This window comes from Oncorhynchus mykiss, chromosome 12, assembly GCF_013265735.2.
Source record: "Oncorhynchus mykiss isolate Arlee chromosome 12, USDA_OmykA_1.1, whole genome shotgun sequence".
In the NCBI taxonomy this organism is placed as follows: Eukaryota; Metazoa; Chordata; class Actinopteri; order Salmoniformes; family Salmonidae; genus Oncorhynchus; species Oncorhynchus mykiss.
The window spans coordinates 81,188,255-81,199,190 of NC_048576.1; the positions used below are offsets into that span (position 1 = coordinate 81,188,255).

At 40.5% G+C, this 10,936-nt stretch overlaps 1 protein-coding gene and 3 non-coding genes across 4 annotated transcripts; all 4 read right to left on the reverse strand.

Annotated features, from left to right (window-relative positions):
• Window positions 1-1,668: 1,668 nt before the first annotated feature.
• Window positions 1,669-5,548, reverse strand: LOC110538594 (60S ribosomal protein L3). Its single transcript, XM_021625503.2, has 8 exons — window positions 5,424-5,548; window positions 4,567-4,759; window positions 4,111-4,279; window positions 3,562-3,697; window positions 3,107-3,293; window positions 2,543-2,901; window positions 2,152-2,271; window positions 1,669-1,800 (listed from the first exon to the last, which is right to left on the reverse strand). Exons 1-8 carry the CDS (start codon window positions 5,424-5,426, stop codon window positions 1,756-1,758), a joined length of 1,212 nt encoding a protein of 403 aa, XP_021481178.1. The 5' UTR covers window positions 5,427-5,548; the 3' UTR covers window positions 1,669-1,755.
• Window positions 1,886-2,016, reverse strand: LOC118937926. Its single transcript, XR_005035335.1, has one exon. It is a non-coding gene; the product is annotated as a small nucleolar RNA SNORA54 (small nucleolar RNA).
• On the reverse strand, window positions 2,986-3,076 carry LOC118937936. The gene has a single exon (XR_005035343.1). It is a non-coding gene; the product is annotated as a small nucleolar RNA U83B (small nucleolar RNA).
• Window positions 3,408-3,498, reverse strand: LOC118937934. The gene has a single exon (XR_005035342.1). It is a non-coding gene; the product is annotated as a small nucleolar RNA U83B (small nucleolar RNA).
• Window positions 5,549-10,936: the final 5,388 nt, after the last annotated feature.

Below are 10,936 nucleotides of genomic sequence, written 5' to 3' on the forward strand. Positions count from 1 at the left end.
TCCTCCACATTCAACACCCAGCGACATTGTGCTAAAGTTGCCATAAGCAGAAACCTTCCTGAGTCGGTTGACTTTTCAGTTGGCTGCAGCTAGCTGCAACAAACACTCAAACTGGACTGCTTTATCTCCATCATGGACTCTTACTGACCGTAGTGGCTTTGTGTGATGTATTGTTATCTCTACCTTCTTGCCCTTTGTGCGGTTGACTGTGCCCAATAATATTTGTACCATGTGTTGCCGCCATGTTGTTTTGGGTCTCTCTTGATGTAGTGTTGGGGTGTCTCGTGATGTGTCCTATATTTCTTTTATATTTTTAATCTCAGCCCATCCCCTCAGGTCTTTTGGTATGCCGTCATTGTAAATAAGAATTTGCTCTTAAAGGACTTGCCTAGTTAAATGGGCCATGAAGGCAAAAGGGTATCCAACCCATTAGAAAGGTGTCCTTAATGTTCTGTACACTGTATAGCCAGGGTTGGTTGAATGGAAAAAGACGTGGCTGTATACTTTCATGTAAATCAATAATGGTCTAAAAACTGACAAGGAATTAATCTAGACATGCCATCATCCTGATCAGTGCACTCTGGAGTGCAGTGTTCTTTACCTTGAAAATCCAGACAGCCTGCAGCAGTGGGCCATATCACAATAGTCCAGTCACTTTCTCAGCATTGATGGAATAAGTGCTAGGATCAGTTACCCTGACCAAATTCCCATTACACACGAAGCACAAAAATATTTTAGCAGAGCATTTACACAAAACGTACACCTTGCCATGTAACTACGCAGGTAGTCATGACTCGCAAACCATCTATTAGCCTTGAACTGTACTAATTAACCACAGCCATTCATTATTCACTGAGCTGTCATCTGCAGCTTCCCAATATGCTGACAGGCAGCGGTACAAGGCCACCAGTACTGCCCAAATGCAACATCCTTCAGCTCCCCCAAGGCAAGCAACCACTAGACTGAACTATAGGCACACAGCGCTTTTGAAGTAACCTCATTTCATGAGCCATGTTGACCTTGACAAGTTCACTGCCAACAGGTGCAACCGCATAGAGCCCATGAATAGCTTGTGCATTAAAGCACAGATTACCCCTTCAGTGACAAGATACTAACTCTAGGATGCAAACACTGAAAAGGTCTTCAAATTGGTGGCAAGATGTGAAACCATTCTTGCCCATGAGGGCTGATCGCCAACAGGCAGTATAGTATGCACAGCCAAAATGGTCTGCATAAAAGCATTAACATTTGCCTTAATTTTGAACTGCATTATTTAACTTCTTGGGCAAGGTGACCAAATTCACAGAAACGTGAGTTAGAGGCACTCATCGAAAGAAAGTCTAAGAGGTAGATATTTTCTGTGCATCTATTCAGTTTGAGTCCTTGTAGACCGGTCAGACAATATCACAGCAGTTTAGGTGGTACAAACAGTACCTACATGACTGTCACAACAAAAATAAGCTAGTTGAACTTCCCTGAAAGCTGCTGGGCTGTCTACTGTCCTACTTATCAGGACACGCAACTTAATTTGATCAAGCCACATGTTGCAAATAAGCATTCCATTCTTTGTTGAACTTCACCCATTGACCGATACAAGAACTCAATTTGCTGGGCCCAGTTAAGTCTCAGATGAAAGTATGAGATTACACACATCATAAGAAACGAGAATGGAGTTCACTTGTTTTATTATTAAACAACTCCGCCGTGCAGCATGAGGACTCATACCACCAGACAGAGCTAGAGAGGACACGACATTTAGGCAGTCTCTTCCTTGGCAATGCGGTCCTTCTTGAGTGGTCCCTGTAGACAAAAAGGACAAGTGGTCAGTGACAATGCATTTACAGAGTTTAATAAGCAACCTCTACGCCATCTGTGGCTCCAGGGGTGATGTTCCCAGAGAGTGAACAGGGAACAGCAAAAAAATGATGCCGCTCCCCTGCCTCACTGAAGTTTGATCTAGCACCTGAATGGAACCCAAATTCATACCAAGAGTGAACCAGGTTACGATAAGTGCACTATGGGCATAGGGGACTGAGCTGCAATGCCAGTTGTATGTAACTAGGGCGGGTCCACTACATTGATCCAGGGGACTTGTGAAACAGAGTGAAGACAAGGGAAGAGACAAGTAAATGTCATGGAAACTGAACGCACCATGAACGCCTTCTTTTCCTCCACTGTCTGGAAGCGGCCGTGGCCAAACTTGGAGGTGGTGTCGATGAACTTGAGGTCGATCTTCTCCGTGGCACGACGGCTGGACTGCACCAACAGAGACTGAAAACAGAATATATATATTTTTTAAAGATTAGTGATGCATTCCTGTAACAGGACAACAATATTGAGCGCAATGTCCATCTGGTATGAAACAAATACCCTAGCGTCAGTACACATCAGAACTCTACATGCAACAGGGACAGCACTCATTCAGTCGGCCCAGGGAGGGAACTACCCATATTTAATATGTACCTGTTCAGTTTATCCAAATTAATGCCAACTGACAATGCATTGGAATAAGCATGCATAAGATGGAATTGTTTTTCCTCACCTTACGCAGGGTTAGCACCCTCTTCTTGACTCCAATTGTGCAGCCCTTCAGCATGACAAAGTCATTGGTCACCTCTCCGTAGTGGACGAAGCCACCCAAAGGGGTGATGCTCTTGTTGGACAGATCGTACTCAGTGGCGGCGTTGTTCTTCACCAGCTTGCCGTCCTTGGTGTGGTAGCCCTGGCCAATCTTGTATATCTTCTTGTTGATCTCTGTGCGGTGGTGGTAGCCCTTCTGACCAGCGCGGGCCACGGAGAAGGCCACACGGGAGGGATGCCAGGCACCGATACAGGCCACCTTACGCAGACCACGATGGGTCTTACGGGGGAGCTTCTTTGTGTGCCAACGGCTGGTGACACCTAAAGGGGAAATTTCAATGTTTAGTACCTGAGGACTTGGCATGAATAACCTAAGTTTGGTTAATTACATGTTCATTGGTGGGTTGTGGTCTCAGGAAGGCAGCATGGAATGCATCTTCATGCGTGTCAGACGCCATGACTGACGCAGTGTTCCATGGTCTCACACACACACACACACACACAAAGCCCTTCTTAAGACACATACCTTTGTATCCGTGACCCTTTGTGACACCGATGACATCGATCATCTCATCCTGGGTGAAGACATTGGTGATGGGGATAGACTGCTCCAGCTTCTCACGGGCCCAGTCCACCTTGTCAGATATGGAGCCTCCATTGAGCTGCACCTCCATCAGGTGGGACTTCTTCTGCCTCAGGGGCAGAAGCCTCATCTGGCGGGGGAGGAGAGAGGCAGGTGAGCCTGCTAGTCCTGGGACAAGGACCAGTATAGCTAGTACAAACACTATGTATTTAACCCAAAATGGGTTAAAATGTGATACAGGGGACATCGTCTCAGAAGGAAGGCAGCATGGAATGTATCCTCATGCGTGTCAGACGTCATGCCTGACGCAGTGTTCCGTGGTCTCACAGACAAAGGGAGATCTGATTGATTAAAACTGTGGCATTGCAGGGAGCGTATTCTATCCTGCTCAGACTCACCTGTGTGTGGGCGATGATGCGGACGACCTGGCAGTACTTCTTCATGGAGGCGAAGTCCTTCTCCAGCTGCTTCTTGCCCTCGTCATCCTGCCACTTCTTGCAGTACTTTGTGAAGGCCTTCTTCTTGGACTTGTACCTGAGAGCATGCAGCGTGACCGGAGGGTAGGGGAGAAGAGGCACACGGGTTGGCACAGGTCCTTCATAACCCAGGGGGCCAGCGGAAGAACACTGTACTCAGCTGCTCGCCCAGCCTTCACAGGGGCGAAGGGGGCAGTTACAGCTTCAGAAGGGTTTTCGGCTCATGGCGCGGTGTCTAAGAAGCACTTTCCACCGGCCAGAGGAGCCCGGAGCTCATCAGGCCATGAGGCACCCGAGCGGAGCTGCCACCAGGGGGGGCACCGGATGTTAAGACTAGCTCACTAAAACACGCCATGTTTTATACGTCGAACAAAATGCTTCAAAGCTCACATTTAAACGTATACACTATTCAACCAATAGTCAAAATGTTTGTGTAAATATCTATTATTTTTCACGTGTATTATGACTCACCAGTTCCTGTAGAAACGACGCTTGCACTCATCACTGATGTGCTCAGCGAAGATGGTCTTGAAGGAACGCAGGCCACGGGGGGTCTCGACATAGCCCACAACACCCACCACAACCATGGGAGGCGTCTCCACAATGGTCACAGCCTCAACCACTTCCTTCTTGTTCACCTCTATAGGAAAATAGTAGTCAGGTATAAAGGGTTGTAATACAAGAGTTCCACAGTAGACTTAAAATTGCATAATGTCAATGCTCATCGAATGCGCTCAGTGCTCGACATTCATCAAGGGTTAGACCCAATATGTCCGCCCGTCGAGGGGATCATCATAGGCAGAAAAAAAACACGACAAACTACTGTAATACAAGACCGAAACTAATATGGCTCGTTATGCATTTATAAAACCCACAGCAATATTCACCCAGTCAAATAAACAAAACAGCATGAAGCCAAATACTCACTTGAGCCAGGTCTGTCGACTTCACGCACGATGTGAGTCATGCCAGCCTTGTAGCCAAGGAAGGCAGTCAAGTGGACTGGCTTGCTGGGGTCATCCTTGGGGAAACTCTTCACCTTACCACGGTGACGTCTGCTCCTTTTACGGGGCAGGAAGCCCAAGGATCCGTGGCGAGGAGCCGAAAATTTACGGTGGGACTGTGAAGACAACGCAATTCAGCACATTGTCCATGATGCATACAAAACTATGTGAACGCACTTGTTAGAACTCGACATTGAACAGGCCCAGCACGAGGCCAACCATTCTGTCCGCCCGTCGAGGGAATCGTCACCCATATTCAATGATTTGTACCTATAAGTAGTTTAATCAATAACCGGAGTAGAAACCTCACTAAATAAATCCCAACTGACGATGTAAACAGCGTCTTGGGAAAAAAACATGTGGAACGTTAAGAGGTTCGGAGGACCTCGAATAGCTACTGTTGGGCGGGCTAATGGGTGTCAGGCCTCATAAGGTAAAAACCAGTTAACGGTAGAAACAACTAGCACGTTGTCAGTTATAAACAAGTTAGATTGTGAACTAACGTTGATTGTGAACTAACGTCAAATGTATTTGAGTAACGAAGCATGCTAGGCCTCAGTGTATCAACCATTTTAAACTACCAGTATGCCAACGATTACTGCATACATTCATTCTGTAATAATTTAAGACCATGTTATTATGGTAAGGTCTAACATCATACAACTGTATTAATTACAGATAGACACATCTTAGCTATTGATTAAAGGGCGAACATATAAGGATTGCGAAGATTCAAAACGGATTGAAACCGCAAGTCTCAAATAAGAAAAACGAACTCACCATTTTGTCTCAGAGCCGATTGAAAAAGAGGCCTATCAAAGGGGGATATTTGGTACTTATACAAGGACGTGACCCGTCACGTGATTAACGTCATCAACCAGCATCATGGTTCCGCCTCCCTGCTGTACAAACGCTTGCTTCAAAAACGTGTTTTTTATTATTTATTTATTTATTTTATTTTTATTAACAACAAATCAATACATAAAGCACATGAGGGAACACAAGCATACATATATTACAAACAATGGACAATCGAGCTAGGGGGTACAATATCACATTACAATTACACAAGGACCTTAAGGGACATGCATATACTTACAATTCTAACAGCTTTTTTGTTAGTAGAGCATTTAACCGTCTTAAAATACAGTTCAATTTATTTTTGTAGGGTACGAAAATGTGGTTTTCTGTTTGTAAATTTACATTTGTGTATATACAATTTGGCCAAAAGAATCATGAAATGAATTACATAAAAATGTTTTAGCTTATTTCTATTGTAAAGAATCCAAACAGTACATCTCTCCACAATAGTGTTAAATCTTCATAAATGTGTTCAATTATAAACCTACTGATGTCTTGCCACAGTTTTCTTACATGCATACAATGCCAAAAAAGATGCAATACTGTTTCTGGGTGGTCATTACAAAAGGAGCAATTTGAGTTGATGTCTTCCTTAAACTTCTTCATAGAGTGGTTGGCAGGATAATATTTATGAATCATTTTAAAGGAAACTTTCTTCATTTTGTTAACAAGTAGGTATGTGTGTGGCAACATCCAAACTTTTTTCCAAAAGATATTATCAATAAATCCATTCCAATAAGGCATGACATAAGGTATACATCATCCTGCTGAAACAAGGTTCGCATCGCTCTGTTGTTGAATGGACCAAAAGAGAAACAAATCTTTCCTACTGATGAGTCAACAGGGTCAATAGAAGGTAGGCTCTGAGGGTCAGGTCTTGACATGTTCCTGAATAACATAGCAACACCTGAGGGAATGGCATCTAAAACAATTGCAAAATCTTTAGGTGTTCACAGGACCTTGTAAAGTGATAAGAATTCTTTATTACTGAGTAAAAGACCCTCTGCATTTACCAGTTGGCTCACCAATAGGATATTATTTCGGAATCAATATTCTAAAAACAAAGTATTTTTATACAATATATCCCGATTATTCCATATATAATATCTGTGTGGAGAAAAATTGTGTTTATAAATTAAGGACCATGACAAGAAAACCTGCCGATGAAAAGCAGAAAGTTCCACTGGAACTTTGTCAATATTATAATTGCAAAACAACATGAAATTAAGGCCACCAAAAGTAGAGACGACATGATGAGGAAAAAAATTCCAGATAGAAGTGGGTCTTCTTAGGAATTGTTTTATCCAATTGATCTTAAAAGTATTACTTAAAGTAGTAAAGTCCAGAAAATTCAGTCCACCATTCTCATAAGTGTTCATTACAACAGTTTTCCTAATGTAATGGGTACGGTTTCTCCAAAGAAAGTTGAAAAGCATCTGGTCTATCTCCTTGCTTATTTTACTGTCAAGATATAAAGATAGAGCACCATATGTTAGTCTAGAGATACCTTCGGCCTTGGTTATTAGGACTCTACCTTTTAAAGATAAGTCCCTCTAGCCATTGATTTGGCTTCTTCTGGGTTTTTTTAATAAGAGGGTTAAAATTTAGTAAGCCTCTAGACTTCTGATCCTTTGTAATGGTTATGCCTAAATATGTAAGTTCTTCTTTTACTGGAATACCATAATATGAAGGTCACACAATCTTTGACAGCTATGAGTTCACATGTATTAATGTTAAGATATAGACCAGACGCTTTGGAAAAGGATTGTATATCACATTGATCGATATGGGAATTTGGTTAGCGTCTTTCAGAAAAAGTGTAGTATCATCAGCCAGCTGGCTTATAATAATTTCTTTACCAGCTATGGAAATACCTTGTACAGGACTATTATTTAAAGAATTTGCAAGAAGTTGGGTGATTAATAAAAACAGGTACGGAGAGATAGGACAACCTTGCCTAATTCCTCTCTTTAACTCAAATCTAGGCGAGGTGCCATATTTCAATTTGATAGAGCTGTTACCATTTGCATAGAGTCTTAATAGCCTTACAGAAAAAATCCCCAAAGCCAAGTCTCTCAAGGGAGTGGAAGAGAAACTGATGCTCTACTGTGTCAAATGCTTTATAAAAATCTAAAAATAATATGAAGCTATCCTCAGTTATTAGGTCTGAGTAGTCAAGTACGTCTAATACTAGTCTGACATTGCTAGAAATATGTCTGTTCCTCATGAAGCCAGACTGTGTTTCATCAATGATTGCATCCAGGACTTCTTTAATTATTTTTGCAAGTAGTAAGGCTAATATCTTATAGTCATTATTAAGAAGACAAATTGGACGCCAGTTATCGATGAGCAGCACTTCTTTTTTAGGCTTAGGTATCAGTGTTATTAACCCCTGACTCATTGTAGGAGGGAGAACATTGTTTTTAATACTCTCTAAAAAGACTTCAAATAGGAAGGGAGCTACTTGTTCAGAAAATAATTTGTAAAATTCTGATGTAATTCCATCAACACCTGGTGATTTATTGTTCTTTAGATGTTTGATAGACTATAATCTCTTCAACTTTGATGGGTTCATCACACTGTTTAGATTCTATATCACTGATAGAGTGAACATTAAAAAACATATCTGTGGTTTCCTGACAGTACGTAGAGCTATACAATTTTCTGTAAAAATTGCTACAGTATTTAGCGATTAATTTTTGGTCATCTGTAATAACACCATCAATGTTTAACTTATGGATAGTGTTATTTTGTGAAATTTCTCAAGTCTAAAGAAATAGGATGAATTCTGTTCTCCCTCAATCCATTTTTTCCTAGATCTACCATACTCAATTGGTTTCATCTTCTCCTCCCCCGAGAGGTCGGCTGGGGACCTCTGAGAAAGGGAAGTTATCTTAATGATCACCTTTTCCTCCTCAGCTCTTCTGGTCTTAGCAAGATTACTACCATATTTTATAAGGTATTTGGACACCTCAAATTTAAAGAGCTCCCAGTTCTTGCAATAAGATTCTTCTTCACACGCCCTTTCCCAAAAGTGTGAGAGCAGATCTTTAACCTCAAATTTAACTATATCGTTATTTAATAATGAGCTATTTAGCTTCCAGTAGGATGCTCTACCAAGATTAGTATCAGGGGTAAATATTTTGATATCAATGTAAATAGCCCTATGGTCTGTGAGGGGAGTAGTACAAATATTTGTAGTAACACACTCACTATCAATACATTTGGATATAAGCCAAAAATCTATTCTGGATTGTCTGGAACCTGTTTTGTTACTCCAAGTGAATGATCTGTCTGCCGGAAACCTCTCTCTCCATACATCATCAGTAAGATCAAACTTTTCCATAAAAAGTATTAAACCCAAATTCTGATTGGTTGGCCTACCTGGGGGCCATCTATCAGTTGAATTATCTATAGTAATGTTAAAGTCCCCTCCTATCAATAATAACGAATTGGGAAATTTAGATAACCAATGAAGTATATGTTTCTCTATAGATTCAAGCAACTCATCATTCTCATGTTTGGTGTTGTACCCGTAGAAGTTTACAGTAATGAGCGTAATGTCATTGTAACTGATCATTCTCATGTTTGGTGTTGTACCCGTAGAAGTTTACAGTAATGAGCATAATGTCATTGTAACTGATCATTCTCATGTTTGGTGTTGTACCCGTAGAAGTTTACAGTAATGAGCGTAATGTCATTGTAACTCATCATTCTCATGTTTGGTGTTGTACCCGTAGAAGTTTACAGTAATGAGTGTAATGTCATTGTAACTGATCATTCTCATGTTTGGTGTTGTACCCGTAGAAGTTTACAGTAATGAGCGTAATGTCATTGTAACTGATCATTCTCATGTTTGGTGTTGTACCCGTAGAAGTTTACAGTAATGAGCATAATGTCATTGTAACTGATCATTCTCATGTTTGGTGTTGTACCCGTAGAAGTTTACAGTAATGAGCGTAATGTCATTGTAACTCATCATTCTCATGTTTGGTGTTGTACCCGTAGAAGTTTACAGTAATGAGTGTAATGTCATTGTAACTGATCATTCTCATGTTTGGTGTTGTACCCGTAGAAGTTTACAGTAATGAGCGTAATGTCATTGTAACCGATCATTCTCATGTTTGGTGTTGTACCCGTAGAAGTTTACAGTAATGAGCGTAATGTCATTGTAACTGATCATTCTCATGTTTGGTGTTGTACCCGTAGAAGTTTACAGTAATGAGCGTAATGTCATTGTAACTGATCATTCTCATGTTTGGTGTTGTACCCGTAGAAGTTTACAGTAATGAGCGTAATGTCATTGTAACTCATAATTCTCATGTTTGGTGTTGTACCAGTAGAAGTTTACAGTAATGAGCGTAATGTCATTGTAACTGATCATTCTCATGTTTGGTGGTGTACCTGTAGAAGTTGACAGTAATGAGTGTAATATCATTGTAACTCATCATTCTCATGTTTGGTGGTGTACCTGTAGAAGTTGACAGTAATGAGCATAATATCATTGTAACTGATCACAAGACAAATAAAGTGACCAAAGGGTTCACATTCTGAGTGTAGAATATTACCAAAGGTATTTTTCATTGTAGTGACACCAGCAGAGTGTTCAGATCCATGGGAAAGCCAAATATCGTTGCCCCACTGACCTCCAGAAGTTGGTATCAGCTGAAATTGAGTGACTCTTGAAAAAAAGCAAAAATCAGTTTGAAATTGTTTAGCAAATAAAAATAAGGCCTTGCACTTCACATTGTTTCGTAACCCCCTAGCATTAAGATAAACTATAGACAAACCAACAAAGATTATATAAAAGTATAAACTGTAGTAGGATGAGTCAAAGACGTAGGAGCAGTGAACGTAAACGATAAGGAACCGAGATCTGCACCATTTAAGTCAATTTAAAGTGGAAATAGCTTATTCCATAACCTTTGAGCTAGACGTTATCTGGCTTTGAAATTCAACTCAAATGAAAATTATGTTCAAGACCAAACCAAGGGTTCTTGTTGTAAGAGAGACTAAAAACCCTCTTTAGTGTAATCAGGAACTATTCTGAGAAATAAAACAAATAATAATTTAAATAAAAGGGTACCTACTATTTTAAGTGCATATGAAAACTGATCATAAAATAATTGAATAAAAAAATGTTTCACATATAACCCGTTCCTAAGACCTTTTTTGGAAATAAGTATGAAATACCAAATAGAGCAATAGCCGTGTAAAGTCAGAGCAGACCTGTATGCCCTTTAAAACAGTATCTTAGTTACGGTATACATAAAAAATAATAATACAGCTTTCAATCTTCTTCGTAAGTTTGTAAACAAAATATGTCTTCCGGTCATACAAGAACAAACTAATGAATTAAAATACCTGAGTATTCCTGAAAAATAGTCACCTGATGCTTAGGTAAACAACATTAAGGACAATGAGAATACCAT